We start from the raw sequence: 23,913 nt of genomic DNA, 5'->3' as shown, positions 1-23,913 counted from the left end.
CGTTATGAATATTGCTCTTTTTTGCTTTGCTGATTATGCGCTATATAAATATGACTTATTACTCTTTAAGGGATTGGAATCCATCAGACACACTTTTACTGCACATGTAGTTGAAGCTGTTCATTTAGTTTAGCGTCAGAAATAGCAAACATAACCTTTTACTATCTTCAGTTTCCGTTTATCGGAAACGTTTGTTACTCCGAAGCAATTGATCTCTCACGTAAATCTAGGGCATATATAGATGTACAGTTACTTTGACCTGAAATAATCTTTTTGTTGACATCCCTAAGATGAATCTCGGACGAAATCCCATTTACACAAATTGTTTCTGTTTAGATGCCTTTGACTTAGACCTACTTTGCCAGAGCAGTCATCATTAAACACAGACTCAACATCATCATAAACATCTTGCCATCAGTGCTATCACAGCAAAAAGTTTTGCAATTTGCCTAAATATTTAGTTAGGGCAGTATAGTTTATGATAACGTACAAAAAAAAACAAACAAAAATATGAGATTCTAGATATGAATGGCTTTGGATTGACACATGTTTTTCGAGCAAGTGTGATATGTGACAAGGCCGGGCATTCATTTTGTTTGTGCGGTTCCATAACACCAATGTATTTCACACCTAGAAGTCAACGGCATCTCATCGTCGGAGAATTCCCTTCGGAAGACCCGCAGACTGTCAGAACTGATGAGTATCAGTCAGGGGGGGATACTCGTCACCTCAACGATACATATCCGAGGTGGGAAATCAAATAGCAGATTGGGTGTTGACATCTGTTCTCGTGACGGGATTTTAAGTTGGGATCTTTCTCACCTGTGCAATGGATAGTTGTCGCTTGACACCAGTTTCTAAATTAACAAATGTAAATGGAGAGGTTGTTTGATCAAACCATTGCCACCTTCTGCCTATGAAAAGGAAAAGTATGTATTGAAAAACTATACTGTACTCAGGGAGTCTTTAAGCGGTGTCATATTTTGACAGACGTAGCGGAAGAAGAACTGGTTAAAACATGAAATTGACATTGGCGCTGTTTATGTATGGGGGGGGGGGAGAACCGAGAAGCTGTTATAGCGGAGATAATCATGTTTTGAAAACTTACATGCGGAGTGTATTTGCATTAGGAGGTGCAGGAAAGGTTGCAGTCTTTTTAGCTCAGAAACTGGTTCTGCACGGAGAATTATAAGCTAACAATTTAGGCATATCTAGAGTACCTCAGATTCACAGTAGACACGATAACAACGACTACAGATTTAACAGCAATTCACGCGAAGGAAACTCTTGCACTTTCCTTTTACGGACTTTGTCACTTGTCTACTGATGTTGAGTGAGGTTCCATCTGTTTGTAATATTAATTAACATCTTCAAGAGATGGTCAGCTTATAAAACATTTAATGGCAGTGTATGCATCAGTTTACACTAGCATGTGTTAAAGATGATTATGGTACTGATGTGTAAATGTGTCTGGGGCTCTGGGCACCGAAATATATTCCAAAGTAAATGGGATTCTTTAATTTATCTCTCATTGGCATTGTTCAATGAGAAAGGATTGGTCTTAGATCCATCAACCCCATACCTTTGTTCGAGTAATAATTGGTAGATTTCAAAAAAAAAAAAAATCTCAACAATCGACTAGTTGGAATTTGAAGTGCCGAAATGGTGTAATTTGTAAAAGGAGGGAGAATGAAAGTGAAAAAAGTTAGGTTTAGACTCAAACTAAAGGATGCCTTCAGACATACGTACAGAGATGTCACAGGTAGAACATCAACACACGTGTACAGCTGCTTCTCATAAATTTTAATTTGTTTTTTAATACAAATGTGAACCAAATCGACTTTTGTTTTATGTTTAAGTGTCGCCTTTTTTGATCATATTTAATTTTCACTTTCAAATGACCTCTTTAACTTTTAGCTATATAAATTAATCTGAAAACGTTTTCTAATTCCATCAAATTTTTTGAATGCATCCACTACAATTTAACCATTTTTACACTTGACTTTACCCGATAAAATCTGATTGCGTCTGTTTATTCAGCTGTCCGGGTTACAGCGTACGGTGATAGTATTGGATGAAGTGTTTGTCATTCCTCTGATTACCTTTAATTTACGGCCATCAAAAACGACTCTTTATCGAGTGGATTTGGAGCTCTGACATGTTAAAAGATAATAATTCTACCATTCATGTGATGATATATCCTCGTGTTTAAAATCGGGCATCAAATAATCAAAACGTTTTTAAAAACAGAAAGCAAAAATTGACACAAGTTAACTAGAACACCTGTAGGCATGATTGATGTCAGATAGCGTACACGAACCTCCGTGATTGCTTTGGTAATGTTTTCATGTTAAACACCGACATTCATGGAAAGTACTCGGTTGCCACCTGAAGCGGTGATACCAGGCTACCGGGCATAGCAGAGAGACAGGAAGGTAGTTACAATAGTAGAGGAGAGTCAACAGTTTTGATTAATGAGTGTTACTTATGCAAGTTTGCACTTGTTCTGTACTGGAGTCATCATTTGAAGTAATTGCGTATACATACAAGTTCAACTTGGCAACACGTGACTAATATTTTATGGTTGATATTATAAAGGCATGCGGTGATCATTGCTGCTGCTGCCTATACGTGCATAACGTTAACTTTGTCAGAGAATTTAGGGATTTAAGAGTAGACGATTGTTAACATTTCGTTGCTTAATTTTATCGAGAAACTGAGCATCAGTGAGTTGGAATTATGATGACGATCAGCAAAAATGCAAATTTGCTCATTAAAAGGCTTCAGAATTGTTAGTGGTTGACTGTAGCCCCTCCTCCCCCCCACCCCTTTTTGAATCCATCTTCTTCAATCTTTCCACCTGTCCTGGGTATCAACAAGTTTGGCATAGGTCACAGGACTGAGTGAAGTACAGTATGTTTGATGTATTGAGTGACATTACGTAAGATTGTCACATAATCAGAAAATCTTGGGTAGCATGGTGACTTCGAAGTTCGGACACTTAAGACTTAAATCACCCCAAAACTAAATCTTCTGGTATAAATCACTTGAAAATATACTTCATATGGTGGGAGAATTGTTTTATAGTACGGTACACGGCCAAACTTTCTTTCCTGCAAATTGTTTTCACGTTGTTTTCCAAGAAGATTCTTTGTGATTGTGGAACTGGTATTTTTTTGCTAGAGTATTGCGAAGTTCAGACACGCAACCCACAGTGTGGCGCTGGTGATAAAATTGGTGGCGCAGTTGCTCTTTCAGTAGTTATAACAGACTTCATAGATCTTTGTCATTTTATTGACAAATATGTAAGTAATTTCTTGCACACGGGTCATTTTGGAAAGAAAATAACTGTAGCTTCGTACTTTTTGGTGAAATTTGGCTCTTCCTGTAGGTTTTCATGGTGAAATCGTGTATTTCTTAGGGTGTCCGAACTTCGCAGTATGCCGAACTTAGCAATACTGACTATACCAGTGGTTAAAGGAAAACCAAACCCAAATTACTATTATTTGCTTATTTGATAGAGATGTTTATCTTGAAGAATTCCTTTGGAAACTAAAGAAAATCTTAGATATTGCTTTTGGAGGCATTATATTTTAATGGTTTCTTCATATACTGACTTTTAAAGACTTGTTGTGCAAGCCTTGGACTAGGAATATTCAAAGAGAAGAAAATCACCCGCTTCATGCAGAACTGAAATCACTGTGTCGACACACTAGCTATAATCTCAGGAATCGTGCATTGACACCAAAATATAGAGTGCAAGTTTTCAGAAACTCGTTTGTATATAGAGCATCTATTTTTATTCAACATGACACTTTAAATGACTTGATTTGATGTAATTTGCATAGTTTCCACAAATTTGATTCCCTAATTGGGTTACTGATTCCTAACTTTTATACATTTTATGAATGCACATAACATTTTATTTATTATTCTCACCATTTTCCTATTTATGAATTGTATTTTTTGCAATTTATACTGGAATAAACGAAACGAAACAATACTTGAAAAATGCCATAACACAGCCACATGATGTTGCATTGTTAGTATCTCTCTCTCTCTTAATATATCTATAACTCTGTCAGTATCTTTGGTAAAATTCTGAAACATTCTTTTTTTTCCAGATTTTAAGTAAAGATAATGAGACTTAATCATATTTGACTAAAAGTTTTATTGACGTGAGGGATTATTTATCAAATGCTGCCTTGAACACTTGTAGACCAGCAAGTAAATGGATATACATTAATACCTCAACACAAGATAAACAAGAGGTTTTATATCGAAACATGTTTTAAACTTTTCCAATCTCTTAATTGCCCTTAAAGCTTAGAGAATAATGAGATGCAGAACCAGTTAACAGCTGGGATAGGAAATTGGAGCAAATATATAGCAGAAAATTTTTATTTTTAGTATTTGTGTTTTTTTTTTATAGAGGTCCTGTAGAGCAAACTTTGAAACTGCTTGACCTCTTGCTGCTTATGGTTGATATTTACATTAATTTTAATCATTTAATAGTCCTTGTTCAGTCACACATCAGCTGCTGTAAAGCTAACACAGGTGAAAATGTCTCGTTATTTTGATCCGTGGAACCCGAAATGTTAAAAAAGAAATAAAAAACACAGCCCAAAAAATTATCATTGGAGAATTCATAAATTTTGTGTAAATAGTTCGAACAAGAATGAAATTTATTCTTGTACTGTAGATGACAGAGTTAGCAGCCTGGTTTTAGTACCTATCTTTTTTTGTAAGAATTAAATAGGTGAAGGTTTAAAATTTCTCGGTAAATTTTGCATACCCGAATAAATTATGGGGTAGGTTTCTTGCAAGGATTAAAAGGTTCAAAGGTGAAGGTTTGAAAGTTCTGAATAAATTTTGAATATCTGAGTAATTATTTGGTAGGTTTGTCTAAAATCTGCCAGAAATGGTTAACCAAACATAAGACGACATTGCTCTGATGTGTATTTCATACATCATCATGTCTGCTGCAAATCTTGTTTTAAAAAGGATAATGAAGTGGCAGTATTTTGAATGATGCAGGTTCATTCATACTGTCATGATCAGCAAACAACCTAGCAGGTGTTTATGGAATAAATTTTGCACTTATTAGGGCAAGGCTGGTTTTAAGTACTTTTGGTAAATCATAGAATGGACACACACTTTGAAATACAGGCATGTTTACTGCATTCCTCTCTAAACTGTACACTACAACAATTCAACATCAATGATTGGTTTATTTCTTTCTTTATTGTATTCTTAGCCAGACCCTTTGTTCAGTGACTATAATAGATATATTGAAATTAATTATCAAACTCTTTCAGACTAGTTTTTTTTTTGGTCACTGCATGCCACCTATTTGGGGCATTTATTATATTCACTGGAACATTTTGATGCTCCTTTGGAAATATGTAACAAATATATATATATATAAAATATATATATATTTAAACCTCCAGTGAAAGAACTGCTAGAAAGCTTTTAGCAAATTGTAGACATTAACTTTGAGCAAATTGTAGACAAACTTACATAATTTCTTTATGGTCTATTCTAACTTGTACGCACTTCAATATTACTGATATTTATTATTTGCTGGCCTATGGTCTCATTTGGCCTACTGTAGTTTAAATAACTATGACATCATATTGTTCAAATTATATGGAGTATGTCATTTTCTTTAAACTGCTTTCATTTTCAAAGCCAATTTTGGACAAGCACGCAAATTACACTTTTGTGTCTTATGGCATCAACCATTTTCAATCGCTTGCAATCAAAATATTGAAATATAATTTCATGAAGTGTTATCATATACAGTAAGGTAACCTGCAATGTTCTGTTAATTTTTTTTTTTTCAATGGAAGAGCATTATAATGTTTTGTTAGTTACAGTAATCTATACAGTGGTTAGCTTAGTAAATTTAAAGGTTTTGTCTTACTGAAAGTGTCTTTCTGTCATATCCCAATCAATTACAGACATTATATAATGTCAAATGTCATCCTCTCTGGTTCTACCTCCCATCTTGTTCCTTCCCATCTTGATTTGAAGAGAAATTAATATGAATGAGTTGTCGGCTCCATTCTCTGAGTAACAAATCTTCATTTTCTTTACCACTAAATTGACACGATCCTATTAAGAAATTATCGGTTTCTTATATTTCTAATAATCCTTATCTGAACATTAATTTTTCTTCCCTTATCAGCTTGATGCTTTAGAGAGGAAGTGGATGATGGCCTCTGCTTATGGAAAGATACCCGAACTAAATGAGCTACTAAAACAAGACCCAACACTTGCCAAGAAAAGAGTAAGTATCCGTGAAAAAGGCAAACAAGGTTTAACAGGAGCATATACTCACTTTCTTTTCTTCTGGTAAAATCTATCTGGTTTCTGTGTTAGTATTTTATTGTGTCACCCTTCTCCTCCCCCTGCCCATTTTCAGAATATTGGCACAAACAAAAGAGAGATATGGAACCCATATTTACAATTGTAAGTCACGGTATTGTTTGGCGACATTTGTAATACCAGGATTTAGCTGTGATCAGTATTCGACTTTTTTATGCTTTGTTGTTGAAAAGTAAGGTGTTAATTCCTCTCACTCTTTATAACTTTACAAGACCACAGTATTTAATATGCTGTTCCTTGCAAATCACATATTTTGGTCCTTTCCATTGGTGTAGGAGGTAGGGGGGCTGGGGGGCTGCAGCCCCCCAACCCCAAATTTTTGTGAAAATTCGGGCAGTATGCTGAGAATTTTTTGGGCACCTACTGAAAGAAAAACAATTTGCAAAGTGTTTTTCAATGGTTAAGTTGATATTTTTATGATCATTATTATTGTAACGACTTCCCCAATAATTAAAACCAATATGGAAGGGTAATAACACAGCTAATGATGGTATGTTATTGGCATGTGATGTAATAACCAACGCATGCCTATATGATATGCACATTGACATGTGGAACGCGCGCCTATGGTCCTTTCACATCTGAAGACCTGATCAAGCCCTTAATATGACATCATCGAGCCACATGTGGTATATTTGTTTTGTGTTTGTCATTTATTTATTACAATTTTTATTTTCTGTAATGGAGATGGATTTAAAGATATTGAAAGTCTTAACATGACCTACTGATGTTATTTGGCTTCAGTAACAACACTGTCAACACTCTACATTGAAAATATGAAAAGAGGGGGTAAGTGGTTTGAGATCATAGCAGCACTGTGACATCACTAGATTTACAAAATCACATCCTCAAGGCATGACTTTTAAACTAGGATATCTCCCAAATGGAACAAGATCTTTCTTAGCTGTTTCGGGGAGTTGTTAATCACAAATACCTATGTCGAAACAAGATGAGTTATGTTGGTTGGATATATGTCTCAGGCTTTAACACTATTACTTTGTATGGTTTTTAGCTTCCAAAAATAAACTGATGAAGAACTTCTATGAATGTTCTTACATTATATATCAATTGGTCATTTAGTACAACCTATGGAAACTCTTACATTGGTTGGTTACAATTTTAATCGCACTAACTTTGTCAGTCTGGAATTTGATGAAACTACTTTTCTTGCAGAGACCATAATTGTTTCTAAGAGTATGTTGTTTGTTATCATCAAAAATTGGGCCACTCAGTTCATTTCAAGTGTTGAAAATCAGGGCTAACTGTGAAGCAAGGAAAAACAGAAATACTTTCTTTGACCAAGAAAAAAATCCCCTCCCCCCATCAAAACGCCCAGGTGGACAGGTCACCAGCCAGCAGGAAAAAAGGGTGGCCTCTTTAATTAGGATAATCTACTCCTCGATAATCTTGCGCCATTGACTTAACCAGTCTAATTGGCCATCAAGTACCTTCTTGCCTTCAGACGACTCGTTATTAAAGAACACATACCACCCATGAAAACTTCCTTTTCATTCTGAGGCACTGTTTATTCCCTCAGAGTGAATTAGCCTTTCGTTTCAAGTGGATTTGGTGCCAACGTTAAGAATACAACAGATCGTTTCCTTTTTCAGTTAATCTGTGAATGACAGCTAGATTAAATTTCTGGAGAGTTGATGGCTACTACACCTTGTAACTGTGTCGTACATTAGCAAATTATTGCTGTACGCCTCTCGATACCATCTCAGGATGTAACATATATCGAGTGTCCTCTTCGAGTATTTACTCCAAATCTTAAGGCAAGACTCCGTCTGCGAAACTGGATTACCTAGTCACCGTTAAAACAGCTCCTTGAAATTAAACTGTCAGATCCGAAAATTAAGACTAGACTAATTTCACACCTTTAATTACAATCTGACATGTTTGTTTGTTGCAGCTGTAGCACTGTCAGTCTTCTATCTGTCTTATAGTGCTCTGCCTCTTTAGGCAAGTCCTAGGTTGGTCGACATCTCATCTACATGAACCTCCCTGACAGAAAGGTTAATCTACACAATAATATTCTGTACTAGCAAACATTGAAGGCCCACGTTTGTTTTTCAACTGAATTTTGCCCTCCTTCTGAAAAGCACCTTAGTTACATTGTTTTTGCCCTTTTTGAGCCTTTTGTTTTCTTGGTAAATTTTCAATACTATTTGTTAATATTATTCTTTTGTGCGACAACCCTATTCATTGGCTTGAAATAACCAGGTTTTCATTCCAAATAAATGAAATAAAATCAAAAGTGCTTGAATGTTTTCAAATATTTTTCTTGCCATGACAAACTGTCTGAGTAATGAACAGACTTGTGAAAATCAAATGGAATGTTGAATATTAACATCCATTTGGTGATCACCAAGATCAAGGAGACTGTGGAAAGATTAACCATTAATTACCCTTTTTATACATGCAGTTCATTTATGAAAAAAAATGATACATTAATGTTACAACAAACTGTCTGAATTCAACTAAAAATACATTATCTCAATTCTAAGCCGCCTCTTCCCATCAATCACTAATTGAAGTGACTCAAATGAACAGGAATCAACAAAACAGGATAAACACTCAAAAATGTGAGAATGATGTGACTTTAAAATATGGAGAAAAGTAACAAGTGTTTGCAGGAGGAGATAGGAGGATGGTAGGATTCAGTCAGATGGTGCAGTAGGATGGTGGGACACAGTGGGTAGGAAATTTCCAAAATGTGTGTGTGGGGGGGGCACAACATCAGAGGGGCACTTTCTCATTCCACAACCACCACTCGTTTTGCTATAAATTGATACACACCAGCCATATCACTTAAATATATATGATGTGTTAGTATGTTATCAATAATATTATGGTGCATGTGACTCTATTTAAAATTTACAAAGGCTTAAGATATCCAAAAGACAGTTCTTCATCAAAGGGGCAAATTTTATTTGCCAGTTGGGCACATTTGCTATCTTGGAAAAAAGTGGAAAAAAGTGCCCCCAGTGCACCCCTGGCTCCTACCCCCTTGGTGGGACAGGAAAGAGTGGCTAATCAATATGGGATGCTGAGGCCTGGGTCATCCACTGGAAAGGACGCTCTTCCACATCGACATGGTCGGAGAATGGAGAAGAAAAACGCTACAATGAGAAGAATAATCAGAAATGAAGTATGTTATGAATGATGTGTTGCAGAAGGAAAAAGAGAAAGAATATAAGTCCATAAATGAAAAAAACATGAAATGAAATACATAGGGATGGATGGATTGCAAATTATAATATTTCTTTACAAAACTTTAATTCCGTTCCAAGTTACTGTATATTTGAACACCCAGTTTTTTCTCCATCCCTTGAAATCACGAACGAAAACATTTCCCTGCATATTTAGCTGGTCATTTACACCACCCATAGCACAGACATCCTGCCTCCCTGCCTGGCTGCCTGCCTTACACTTTGTTTTGATTATGTCACAGATTCTGCTAAAGACATTAAGTGTAAAGGCTATTCAACTCCTCTCCTCTTCTCTCTCATGACTTTGGCATATTGCTGTCACTTTAAAGATATCACTGGTCTCCCCAGTTGACTCCCAGTCTTGGTTTTATGCTCTCTGGCTCTATCTATCAAACACCCTCATTACTGTACTCTCTCTCCTCCGTTCCTTCCCTCCTTCACACTTTAGCCTGCCCCCACGAGGTTCCAACTCTGAAATGTGACATTTTGTTAACAGCTAACATACAAATGACTTTGGCACCTTCCAAGTCAAACGAGAGAGCTTTACAAGTCTTGCCAGAGTCCACGTGGGGCTCCATTAGTTGCTTACCTATGTGTCATAATTATATTCCAGCGTGCATTATTGATAGCCTGGTGATTGCCTACGATCAGCTAGGGTGTGAAGAGTAGCCAAATATCTCACGTTCCCGTCTTTTGGGAGACTGCGGAAAGTGGCAAAATCATCAACTAAGCCAATCTTAGTCGGCATCAATGATTTACAGATGCCAGACAGGGAGGTTTGAGGAGGGGTAAAAAGAAAAAAAAATCCAGTCCGTCATAACTAAGGGTCGACAATTTTGGCTGGTGTCGCAGTTTGAGGGATCCGCGCGAGAAAAATCATGGTCGGGTGTGTATTCCTATCAGGGTTGTCAGTCATCTCTGGTTAGGAAAAGTTGACTGAATAGCTGGCCAACCAGAGGGGAGATATGGACTTGACAGATCGGAAATCAAGCTGACGGATGGGACTCAGAAGGATGAAAGTTTATACTCGGAATTAATCATTCATTACTTGCCGCTAGCTATTTTCCTTCGCAATTTTAACGGATTGTTTAAATGAAAAAGTAGAAGCACGTGTTATCATTTGTTCCTACTGTCTTGTCAAGCTTACATTTATTCATTATTACAATGGAAGAGTTTGAGATGGTTTCGCTAAATTTTGTTACTCTACGATTAGCAGTTGTCGATATGAATATTTATTCTGTGGAAAGTGGCTGTCGTCATTTCTAGTTAGTTGTGTCTGTAGAGAGTACTCCGTCTTCATAGGTTATGTTAGTCAAAATTTTCAAGCATTCTCTCTGTTTCACTACTTCCATTCCTACAGTGCACTAGAATTGTTATTAGTTGATATAATAACAACCATAGCAATAAGTATTTGTCACCATGGCAACTATCTAATATGGTGGAGGCACTCGGTAATAACCCCATGATGATACATTGACAAATTAAAAACTTTAGTTGAATGTCGTTACAACAACTGGGACATTCAGAAGTTTTCAATACCCATACATTTCAACATTTTAACTCAAATTTGGGAACTTTTCACCCCGAACCACCCGATTGCTAAGCCTCATTGCTTGAAATGCCTCTGTCTTTATCCACTCCGCCACGGCACAGGTGTAGGCTGTTAATTTAGGCTGTTAGTGTCATAGGCTTCTGTTTCTTTGTCTGTTGTCTGCCCGCACCCCCTACCCTCCTCCAACCAACTAAAACTTGTTTGACAGATCGTCTGACAGATGACACCATAAGGTCCATTACTGACAAGAAACTTGCAATGTTTTAAGAAAACAATGACCACATTTACACCATGTACCATGTTACTGGTATAAAGGACGTTTGTTGGGTAGTATTTGCTCTTGGATGAAAATCCCCACCTTACTATGACCCAGCCGGGTATCAAACCCTGAAGCACCCGATAGCTAAGCTTCATTGCTTGAAATGTCTCTGCCCTTATCCACTCCGCCACGGCACAGGTATATAAATTTAGGCTGTTAATTTAGGCTGTTAGTGTCATAGGCTTTTTTTATTAGGCTTTCAGTATTTGACAAAGTTGTCTGTCTTCTCTTATCTCTTACATTCTACTATTTAATGAAGATTCTGTCTTACTGCAAATCTGGCTCCTTCAAAGTCTTCACGATGAAATCCAAGATAATTTTAATCTCTTTTCTTCTCTTTTCCATTAAAATTTTTGATATTTGATCAAGGTAAGATTTGGGGTGTGAACTTGAAAAAAGGCCCAAGGTGATGATGCCCTTGATATCTCAGGCAGCTTTATGCTAGACCTGTTGCGTTTTTATACTGAATAGTAAGACACTGGATTTTATAGCTAATAAATACCCTCAGTGTTTCGGAGAGCTCTAAACCCACTCAACTCATCTATATACCCTTTACTTAAATGAAATCAAGTTTTACCTTCATGATTTCCTTCAACAAAATGAATGGAAAAAATAAAGAAAAAAAAAAACACAAGAAAAAAAGGTATCCCATAGTTGATGCTGTGGGGTGCATAAGGCACTATTATCCTGGCACCAGCTATCATGATGAATAATTAAGTAGGTGTGATAGGGAGAATGGAGACAAAGGGTGCCCTTGATAACTTCTAGAATGGATTAATGGCCATTGATTAGTGACACATATCGTATCTTTTGGGTTCCTGTTAAAAAAGACAGAAAGAAAAAAAGAAAGAAAAATCATTGGACACAGGAAACACCTGTAACACCCTTTTTAATATCAAGTAGATATTGATTGGCAGTATACAGCATTGAAGACTGAGTGGGTCATTACTTTTGATAAACTCGCTCAAGTAGACCGTATAGATCAGGCATGTTCTCTTAATCCCTTTCCACAGTATCCCGGGTCATAAAGAAAGGACGATTGCTTGTAGTCGTACCCATTGACAAAGGGTTTTATTCTTGTGAAGTAAAAAAAAAAAGTAGTAACAACAACTTTTTTTTTTTATATTAAATTTGTTATAAGGGCTCGATTCAAAGCGGAGTCATTCTTGATTAGTAGTCTCAAGTATTTGAACACTTTGAGGTATCCCAAGGTGACTTGGTTTATAACCCGGAGGGCACTCTTTCTTAGCTTATCCCTCTGATTGTGTTCCTGTGAAAATGGAAATGACCAAACATTAACCTGACATGTTTTATTGTATGTTCTCGTGTGCATACAAGAACGATATAAAAGCTGCCTTTGTTCCTGGTCATTATAAACAGTTTCCAAGAAAGGGGAAAGTTATGAATTTCCCTTCATGTTTTATTTGATAGTTGATGAGGTGCTTACTTTTAAATATGCAATGTTTTGATCATTTCCCCCTAAAATATGCTAACATGTATTTGAATGTGCCATGCTTTCTTAACTTTAAAATTGAAGACTTTCCAATTTATTCCTAGACATTGAGGAGGTGGAGGGGGTTATATTATGCAAATAAATTTCTCAAAGAGAGAAACGCTTTATGGGTGGCAGTATAAACTGCTAGTAGAGATAGAAAGATGAGTGACCATTGTTCGATTCCTAGCATATTTGACAGCAAGACAGATTAACTGTTAGGCATGGTGTACTAACCATGTTAAGTTTCTCCATGATAATTGATTGTTGTTCAATATCTCTAATGTACAACATTAAAGGTCCTTGTCAGTAACAAGAGTGTTGCCCACTCGGTTGTACTTTTGAGTGGGTGGAAAAATTCTGGTCTTGGTATAACATTCAGGATGGATTATAAAAGACTTTCTTACATCACAAAGATAGATTATAAGAAGATGTAATCCACAAAAAACAAAATACAAATGCCATTAATCTTAATAAGTGGCCTTCATGGTAGCCTGAGTATAGCAGACAAGTATATGTGGAGTAATTTATCATCAATGTAGTTCTAAAATACACATTAGAATAGGAAATCTTTTCAGCAATGAGAATATATGACGAAGCACATACTTGATATATTTTGCCATTGAAAGTCATTATTTTCATGTCACGCAATATCTGCACTTTATCAGGGAAATGTTACTCAGGGTAGCGTTTCTGTCTTTATCGTTCCATAATACATTCAGAGACATTCAGAGTCTTGCAATGCAGATAAATTTAATAAATAAAATTATAATTTTTGATATTCAACAAATAGCAATTAATTGCAGGCCCTTCCTGTGCCCGGAAATGGAAACATGACACGTGAGTGTAATTTGAACCATCAAATTTTCAGTCCTTGGACGGTTGGGTTTTGTCATTCATTAGAGTTTAAAAGATGCAGGTTTAAAAGATGAAGGTTTACATGGTGCAGGTTTAAATAAAGGTGCAGGCAATTCAGGACAGAGTCATAACAGACCTGCATATATAAGAATTACATGAAACATGATGTGGAATAATTTGGTGAAGATTGGGAATTTGAGTTTTTGTTTGTAATTTTGTATTCTCTTCATTTCATATTTCTAAATTTTCTCTTATTTGGCCTTTTTTGTTTGTTTTTTTGTTATTGTGTTATAAAGGTAAAGATTGCAGATGACTTTGTCTTTACAAAAGCACCTGTAAATTTGATCACCTTCACTTATTTGTATGATATATATATATATATATGCATATTTAAAGCATGGTACCATCATAGTAGTAAATGGAATGCAAATAACCATACTTTGACATACTTCTTCATTAGTAATTCTCTCAACACTTTTGGTAAAAAGAAAGTCATTTTTCCATAAATATATTTTCTAAAATCAACAACAGGTTTTCAAACCTTTTTAATTTGTTTCCTTCTAAAACTTTTAGATACTCATGTGTCCTTCTACAAATTTTGGATGCTGATACAACTCTATGTATGAATATGCTGTGTGGATGGCATTATCCCTTTTACTTTAGAAGTTGGACATCAATTGTAACAATGGTCCAGTGCAGTTGAAAATTTATCTCTGCAGTGTTCGATATTTAATGCTCTTATGGCACCCAAAGGTCCTGAAATCTGCTGTCCCGCTGTGCTGGTAACAACTTGTGATTGTTCTATAGTATACATGTAAAGGACTTCAAACTGAGCGTCATCTGTGTAGGTAGATTCAATACTTGAATGAAACGTGAATGAATAATATTAATAATAATAATAATAAGGATTTATAAAGCGCAGACATATCCACCGATAATGGTGCTCAAGGCGCATCACAATATTACCCTGGTCAATGATAACCTGTCAAACTTAACATAGCAGCAGCTAATCAGCGCCCAATTTACAGTTTAACTGTCAGGTCCCTAATTATTCACCTGGGTGAAGAGAACAATGGAGATAAAGTGCCTGAGCTATTTCTCTAACAATGAAGTGTCCCCATTCTGCGAGTGAATTTCTGATAGCTCTGTTTCTATAATTATCTCGAAATAAATTGTAGTAATTTCATACGAACAACAGTGATAGTGGTTTACCTACTGCTGTAGTACTAATACAGTATATGTATACTGTACATGTGAGACTGTATTATTATGTGATCTGGCTTAGTGGGCACAACTTTGCTCAATTCTCTTACCTTTTTTTAATTCATATCATTTTATTACAAAAGTCACTTTTCAAAACAATTATGTATGTCTTTCATGTTCTCGCAAACTGCACGGCGAATTAATAGATTCGAGTCACTCGGCTGTTAACTGTGAAATGAAATCACTGCCTGATATGTATTCATGACGTCCAATAATGGCATAATTTAACTATCAAAGCATCCCCCCATCATGAGGGAAAAGTTACCCATAAAATTGAAATTTAATGAGACTAAATTGTTCTTATCAAATGTCAGATTGGCTGCCGATTTTTTAAAGGTAGAAATAGATTGGCACATTCCTCTGGCCGCCTCGAGGGTTTCAGGAAAGTGAGTGGAGAGGAGAAAAACTAAACAAATTAGTATCAAGTTAATTTATGAAGTAGCGCTAATACAGAGCCGAGGCCCCCCTGGCGTTGCCGTTTGTTGACGGCCACATATGGTATAGTAGATTATTTCTCTGCTATAGATCTGATTGAATTTAACAGATTAGGAGCAGAAGAGTGTAATCAAATGGGTTGAGAATTAGGTGCCGATTGCAGCCGAGTGTGAGAAGTGATTTTGTTCTTGAGCGAGCAACAATTGCTCTTCGATTTTTTTGCTCCGAATTTGTCTCGGGGGAAATCAGATTAAAGGCCCTAAGGATATTCTACAAATTAGAGATTCATAGCCCTGTGATCTTGTTAAATACTTCCCCGATTTATGTCGCAGCATTTTATTCCTTCTTCTCTTCGATAAATACGGTAGGGCCTGCTTGAGTTTCTTTTGTTGTTGTTTTTTTGCTCTCGCTCTCTCCCCCCCCCCCCCCCCATCACGGATAGATTATCAATCGATGATTAAACACCTTACAGAACACACCAAAGTGGATGTTTACGTTGGTGGAGAAAACTCTTTCAATCTCATAGCAGATATCATCTCCAGCGTTTCATGATCTTCCAGCCTGAATGCAATCAGAATTACCTGATCGATACCCTTCATGTGGCTACAGCATAAAGCACCGTGCTTGCTGCGCCAGCCGTTCTTGCTACAATGACAGTGTTATCTGTGCAATTAATGAAAACAGCCCGCGGCTATCGGGATAGCTGCTTCCCTAAACTGATATTTCCAAAATTAGATTAATTTTTTTTTTCTTTGCCTCCCTCCATTCACAAGGCTTAACACCAACGTGTTCAGGCATTTGTGGGATTTAGATGACTTTGGTGACACCCCAGGGCATGAGGGGTCCTGCCAATCAAGCAAATGACACCACTCTAACTAAGGGTGTCACTGAAAATTGGCTCTAAGATCGGTCATCAACTGTTTAAACAAAGAGTTGGATGTACGAAAATGGCTCCTTTCATATTCATAATAATCAATTAACTAATTAAAACAAGTTTGTGATTGGTTGCTGCACATGTTGTACTCGAGCCTTATACTCAGCATTTATTCCCTGGCAATACCAACACTTCATTATGTCATCTTGTCTAAGATTGGATCATCCTGCAAGCTGAGAGTTGCGTGTAATTCTATTAACTTTGAATCATGAAGTAGATAGTTTTTACTGCAAAATTAAATCAATTATCATTTCAGTTGGAATTTGAAGTTTAGCTGCACACTCTGAGTTATTGCACTAGAGACGCCTAAAGGAAATTAAGTGACCAACAGTAGTTTATGTGGAAGATGTAGACATTTTGCTAAGGGTATGAATTGGGACTTTTCTGGAAAGGAAATTAAAATATCTATTTAAAACAAAATGATAGAACTGCATGAATATTAACCATGATCCCAAAATATTAGCAAGGTCATATAGGAACCAATGCAAATTTTCAACAGGATTGGAAAGGGGGGTGGGTGGGTGGGGTGGGAGCAATCATGTTGTTGGTGGTAGTAGTAAAAACGAAGTAATTAAAATGCCCCAAATTATTAGGACAAGGGTTTCAGAAGTTTGTCCAGATTGCTGTCAAATTGTGACAAAATAGGACATACAGGTGTCTTTTCCTTAAGCGTTCATCATATGAAAGCTTTCTAATTTTGCCTGCAAAGTTTGAGGTATTGTCCTGTTCAATAGATACCACTGCCCAACCACCTTGAAAAGAGATCAAAGGTTTATTACTGACTTTTTGTGCATGGGAACAGGTGAAGAAGTTAAGGGAGAGGGAGGGGGAGAGAAGGGTGAAGATTGCATTGGTATAATTATGTTTGCTCACAGGTTATATAAGCATCGTTATGAAATGGTTATAAAATTGAATCAACTTGTATCGCTTTGTAGCACACCCGTATCAGGTGTTTTAGTCCCAAGATTATCGACAACATTTCTTAGTGATTTAATTTAAGCTGCTTAGTCAAGACACTACTTAATCTCAGTTTAATTAGATGTAGAAGATAATTATCTGATATTTTTTATACTATTATGTTCATAATTGGAACTAACCTTTTGAATAGTCATAGTTATTACGTATGCAAAAAGGGTCTAGGCAATTGACCCAAATAAATGAATAACGGTGATGCAATGATTGGACAACTTTCTCAATCTGCCAAGTTGAGTCTGTTTTCATTTGTGTGATTTTTTCGGAAGCTAGAAGGAGCACCATCAGATTTGTTGACACTCGGTCAGTGTGCAAGATATTGCTGCTGGTATGTAGTGCAGGTCTCCCTTCCCTCGACCCCTTACCAACCCCCAATCCCTCCCCCCCCAAGAAGAATAAATGGATAGTAGAGATTTCCATCAAGTTAGGAATGGCTAACCTCAGCACAGACATGTGTGACACCACAAGTTATTGTACCTCGCATCTAGATGAAAGTTATATTAGTGTAATTATTAAGTTGATATTATCCAATCTAAACTTTCCTAGTAAATCATATGCCTATGTACAGTTTTCTTAACTTCTATCTCCCCCCTCCTCATCCCCACCCCCCCTTCCAATAAAAGAAGAAATTAAACAGCCATGTCAACTTTTACTCCTTCATTTCTTGTTCATTATCTCACTACAGCAATTTTCAGATAAAAATTCTCACCAAATTTCCCTTTAACCTCTTTTGTAGCATAAAGTTTTTCATTAGATAAAATTGTTAACAATTTTGGAGAGCATAAAATCCATTAAACTGCCGCCCTCTTTTCCCATTCTGTTTGACACCTGCTGATTACTCACACTGTTCTCTTCTCTCCTAATGAGTTGATTTATCTACCACGTTTCCATGTTTGATCAACTGAAGTAAAGTTTATTTTCTGGTAATTTGCAGAGGCAGTTGCCGTTCATTATATCAAACCATTGTCTCAGAGACTGCTCCATTCCCCTTTCAAAATCCAATGTGCTAATCACTTACTGGCTTTTAGGAAGAAAAATATTGCAATTTTCTGGTTTTTGCAGTCTGTAACACCTCACTTGTCACATTGCAGGGGCTCCATGTTTCATCCACATTGTTACAAGGCTCTTGGTGACTACGTAGTCGGACAATTTTCCAGTGTGTGCTTACATGATAATTGGCATGTCGCAGCCTTGGTCAGGGATGCAAAGAGCCTGTGTTGACATCAGACTGCCTGCCAGGCACACCAGATCTTCCGACTTTTGTCGGGCTTGGCGTGCTCATGTTTCCAAATCCCCTCCTCTCGACCATGGGGAAATCAAATGCTACAAATGAGTTGATAAAATTTCGCGATTCGCTTAGGAGTAGACGTACCTAATCCTGCTTAGGAAAACACCTCCTCTCCTCTGATATATTACTTCCAACTAAGCTCTCTTGGGAAATCAAGCTCGATTCTACCTACCCAAGATCAGCTCAAAACCCAATTGGTTTAATCAAGTTAGAAATTCATTTGCGCTCTGGGCCGGGGCTCGAACGATTAAGGAAACCCGGGTACGAGAGGCAGGCACAACAACAGGTGTAGGTACTGCCGGAGCGCGCTATGATATAGAACCAATTTTCTTGTGAGTCAGCAAATGTTTTCCAGTTGTTGAACACACGAATTACCACAAACAAACAAGAAGTCAGGAGTCGTCCCCAGGGGTCGTACGCTTCAGCCGAGTGACTGTACTTTGTCATATATCTCAAGGAGCTTAACAGATCGTTCATGAACTTCAGAACTGATTTAAGATTTGGTATTCTGCTTGGTTTGTTAAGGCTTCTTAAAATCTATATTAAAAAAACAAAAAAATGCCAATGATTGGTAAAGAAAGGTGATGGTAATGGGATGTGGTAGATTTACACCCTCCATTTGATTATTTTGTTCAGAAAGCATGAAAAATTCAACGATAATAAACAGGCAAAAGATGATCCGAATAAATTCTTGATCTTGATGGTCTCAATATCATGACTAGATAAATATTTCATTAGCTTTTTTAGGTTTCCTAGCATTTGAATTACACCACGAATAGAATTAATTCAAGAAAGATTGATAGATGGTAGGTGAACTGAAGATCTAGATCATCTGTTTCTTTATAGAAATGTTCAAAAGTCATCATTCTTTATTACCATCATTCGTGTTACTTTCCTTTATTAACCCCTTGGATGGTCCAATGGTATTACATTGCCTGATCTATAGTTTCAACCAACACCTATCAGAAATTTTAAAACCTTATTTTCAGTGATGGAAGTTGCTGAACAAGTGGTACAAATAATCATTCAGAAGTTTCAAGGCTCAGTTGACCGTAAGATAAAAGTGATAGGTCATATGTAACTGTCCATTCTGATACATTATCTGTGTTAAACCATGGTTTGGTACTCGTGGTCTCGTACTCGTGGTCTCGCACTCGTGGTCTCGTACCCGCCCGTACTCATGGTCTTGTACTCGTGGTTAGTACTCGTGGTTTTCGTACTTGTGGTCTCATGGTCATGTACCCGTGTGCTCGTGGTCTTGTAGTCGTGGTCTCATACCCGTACTCGTGGTTTCATACTAGTGGTCTTGTACCCGTACTTGTGGTCTTGTAGTCATGCTCATGGTCTCGTACCCGTACTCGTGGTCTCGTACCCTTGCTCGTGGTCTCGTACTCTTACTCGTGGTTTCGTACTCTTACTTGTGGTCTCGTACTCGTGTCTTGTGGTCTTGTAGTCGTGTTCTTGTAGTCATGGTCTCATGGTCTTGTACCAGTGCTTGTGGTCTTGTAGTCATACTCGTGGTCTCGTACTCGTAGTTAGCAAAATTAAAAATAATGTACTTGTACTCGTACGCATTGCTATGTACAGCTGCATACTCATACTCAGGAAAAATAAAAGTTATGTACTTGTACTCATATGCATGGCTTCGTACTCGTACTCAGGACCTTGCACTTGGGATATTGTGCTCATAATGTAAGTCTGCCCACACAGCTGATGGTAACCACAAATGCATTGATTAAAACTGCTAGATCCACATCATTTGGTGTGGATTTTAAGTTGGATACCTGCTTGCAGTTATACCTGCACCCCATGCAATGATGAAAGATACCCTAAAAGGAACATGTCATTACCATGCCTGTTAAAACCTGAGAACAGCTATCTGTAATTGAGCCATGTAGCCCTGAAAAGGAGCTGTGGGTCTGGGAGGAGAGGGGAGGAGGAGGGGGATTGACCTTCTGCCCATTAGCAGGGAATGATGAAGTGATCCAATTTTGTATAGCACTTTTGAAGGCTGTGAACATTTCCTTTACAAAGTACTAAGGTACCTGTGTACAAAAACCTGCTACACCTCTTTTCACTTGTATAGCAGTTTGCCCAATTTGCATAGCATGTTGGGATGCTGGATCAATTAATTTATTCCCTGAGTTCCTGAGTAGTAGCAGGGATCTTCATACCCCCTACTGATGGCAACAGACCAGGAAGTCACCTCACAGACCCTTCATCTCACCAAACGTTACTAGGCTGCCCAAAACCTGTACAAAGAAGAGATTTACAGTAGTGAGCTGCTATCATGTTAATAGGTGAAATGATGCTGTCAGCATATTGGGATGGTGGCGTTTTGGCATTATCCACACAATGAAAGTGGTCAATCTATCAAATTATCCGCTGGCTTCTGATCCCAACTTGTTTATTTCCTTTTCAATTAATTTGATTTCACAGAAAGGGTTCTTGAAAGTATGAATGGATTGACATGGCTGAGCAAACAGAAAAAACTAAACCATTTGTGGAAAGTTTGGGAAGATTTATCAATTTACATAGTAATGTAGATCATTTAACTCAAAAAAGGAAATGGCATTGAAAAAAAAGAGAAGAAGCTAGAAGATACAGTTGTCTCTGATGAGGATAGAAAAATACTGGAAGATATAAACCATGCACATCAATAATTGACTAATTCAGAATAAAGAGAGGCCAAACATAACAGGGGAGGTTGGGATGGGATGAGAGGTTTGCCTGTAGGGATGACAGACAGATGGCTGAGAGTATTTCTGGATGTACGTGTATCATATCTGTTATATAACCACATGATGCAGAAACTTGTAGTCCCTGTATTACCAACGTTTAGAACATTAACTAGTTTGTATTGGTTAAATTTTACATATTTTATTCCTTTCTGTTAGATGTCATGAAAAATGCAACTTTTTGATTGAAATTTCTTTGGTCCATTTTGAGTTGTAACGATTAATTGAGCAACATCTTTTGCATTCGTACCTCATAGTCAAAATGACTACAAAAACTACTTTTCTGTGTTTTAGTTTCAAAAAGACAGAAACAAAAAAAGACAAACATAGGTAATATTTTTTTGGTGGCATTTCTTTGCATTTCTTTTATATTATATAGTATTTTAATATTGGCATAAAATATTTTATTTTTTCATTTCTTTCTGTTTTTCTTTCATCGCTGTCTGCTCCGACCAATCAGGACTTCATTTCTGTGAGTATATCAATCTCTTGTGCCACCATTAGTAACTGTGTTCTTTTACAGAATAATTAGACCAAAGCTTCTATTTCATTTGGTTGTTCTCATTAACAGCTGCAGTTTCTTTTAATAATATTCCATCAGTGCTTTTGTAAAGTTTGCTACTTTGGCACATTTTTCTTATTTTATGTTTTGGTCAGCAGTAATGCCCCCAAAGTTTAGATTGCTAAAATTTCCTAAAAGGTTTTCAAATGTCGTTTTTGAGGTGCTGACTCTTCCAATTTATTGCCAGTCATTGAGGAGTGTCCGATATAGACATTTTTGCTCTCTCACTAAGGCAAATACTTCGAGAGTGGCAGTTAATTGCCTGTTGAAATATGAGCAGTGGTGACCATTGTTGGACTTTTCTAGCATATTTGGGGTCAATACTGATGAACGTTTAAAATTCAAAAGTGTTTTATTTTCTTTTTGTTTGATTTTTACTGATGAACGTTTAAAATTAAAAAGTGTTTTATTTTCTTTTTGTTTGATTTTTGTTTTAAATTAATACATTTTTTCAGTTTCTTTTAATACTTAATCCTGATCATGCAGGGAGTGGCCCCTGGTACAGTAGGACCAATTTCAGAAGGGAAAGGATGCTAGGCACAGGAAACGGGGAAAGTACAAAGGGGTCGAAAGGGTATAGTGCTGAATGGTTTCAAGTTAGTTATACGGGGGGGGGGGGGGGGGGAGGGGTTAATTCCTTGATTGGCAAAGTGCAATGATAAATGGGTAACAGCTAGTTAGCCATGATTGAGGTAAATAATATATTGATCGATACTAGCATGACTGATTGGGATAGAAGGATGGTCAAATGGAAATAATCTGCTGGTCTATATCATAAGATCTGTACCGAGAATAGCATACAGTACATTCATATAACTATGTGCCTGTCATGGTAGGGAAAATATTAGTTGCACTGATAATATATGGCCAATATGCTGTACGCAATGATGCAAATATCATGAAAATCATTGTTGTGCTTGAAATTAAAGAAATGATTGTGTCATGAGTAAATAAAACTTTCCTATGAAACAACCTTAATTGAACTAAATGATTTTCAGTTGACTAACATGCATGAAATAGAGCACAAAGTGTCTATTGTTTTAATTCACAGCTTGTAACAAATATTTGGCATGTTTTTAGCGAACATTACATTTTTGCATGACCATTTCTAAATTCTTGTTTTTGTGCATTGATTTTTAAAGCAGCCTTCTCTGATTGAGGAATTTGCTGGAGATCATGAGGCCCAGTCTAGGCTAGTCATGGTATCTCCAAGTCTTATCATTCTTGTGTCCAAGACAAGAAGATCTCCACTTCTTTCTGAATACATTGCTTTCATCTTTGTGGATAAAAACATAAATAAAATTAAGAAAATGAATGGTCTATAGAATGCTCTTTATGCTTTAGTTAATTGATCATTCTGACGTATAAAGCTAACTTATTTGGAAATCTTCTTAGAACCCCTTTTGTTCTGCCAAATGTTACCCTGGATATAGAATTTAGGGGAAATAAAAAATCAATTTCCATCAGAGAATTCTGCTTTAAGGTCATAAATCACAGCTAATATCATTTCATTATTTATATTGTTTTGATTTGAAACTGAAACGATTACTAATCATGCTATCTTCTTCAAACTCTTTTTGTTTAATTTGCAATCCATTTTTGTGGGACTTGATCACCTTGGCACCAATAGGGGGTGAGTATCTGAGCGCATTCATGTACATGTTAGGAATCATTATGCTTCACATACATACACACATACACACACACCCATACACACATGCAGAGGCCTGGTAGTGTATATGCAGGGGTAAAACTCAATGGTCTCTATAAACCTCATTATACTTAAATTTTTCATGAAAATTAAGGATAATGATGTGTTATGGTTTCCTCATAGTATGAATTTTTCCTTGTTTTGCCCTATTTATGAATTTTCTGTTTACTTCATAAATTTCCTC

At 36.8% G+C, this 23,913-nt stretch overlaps 1 protein-coding gene across 15 annotated transcripts in view; it reads left to right on the top strand.

Moving 5' to 3' along the window:
• The window catches only part of LOC139963562 (uncharacterized), a 60,635-nt gene extending 38,632 nt beyond the window's left edge, over positions 1–22,003 (top strand). For 7 of the 15 annotated variants that reach the window (XM_071964505.1, XM_071964468.1, XM_071964434.1 and 4 more), the window contains 2 exons: positions 6,194–6,295; positions 13,775–13,915. In XM_071964505.1, the coding sequence (XP_071820606.1) occupies positions 6,194–6,295; positions 13,775–13,900 (228 nt within the window). In that variant the 3' untranslated portion in view covers positions 13,901–13,915. Of the gene's footprint in view, positions 1–6,193; positions 6,296–10,218; positions 10,258–13,761; positions 13,916–16,297; positions 16,319–21,157; positions 21,194–21,916 lie in introns of those variants that run through there. The other 8 variants (XM_071964522.1, XM_071964485.1, XM_071964443.1 and 5 more) reach the window with 5 other exon arrangements.
• Positions 22,004–23,913: the final 1,910 nt, after the last annotated feature.

This window comes from Apostichopus japonicus, chromosome 3 (genome assembly GCF_037975245.1).
Source record: "Apostichopus japonicus isolate 1M-3 chromosome 3, ASM3797524v1, whole genome shotgun sequence".
In the NCBI taxonomy this organism is placed as follows: Eukaryota; Metazoa; Echinodermata; class Holothuroidea; order Aspidochirotida; family Stichopodidae; genus Apostichopus; species Apostichopus japonicus.
The sequence above is the reverse complement of the archived record's forward strand: the minus strand, read 5'-3'. Positions and strand labels throughout refer to the sequence as shown.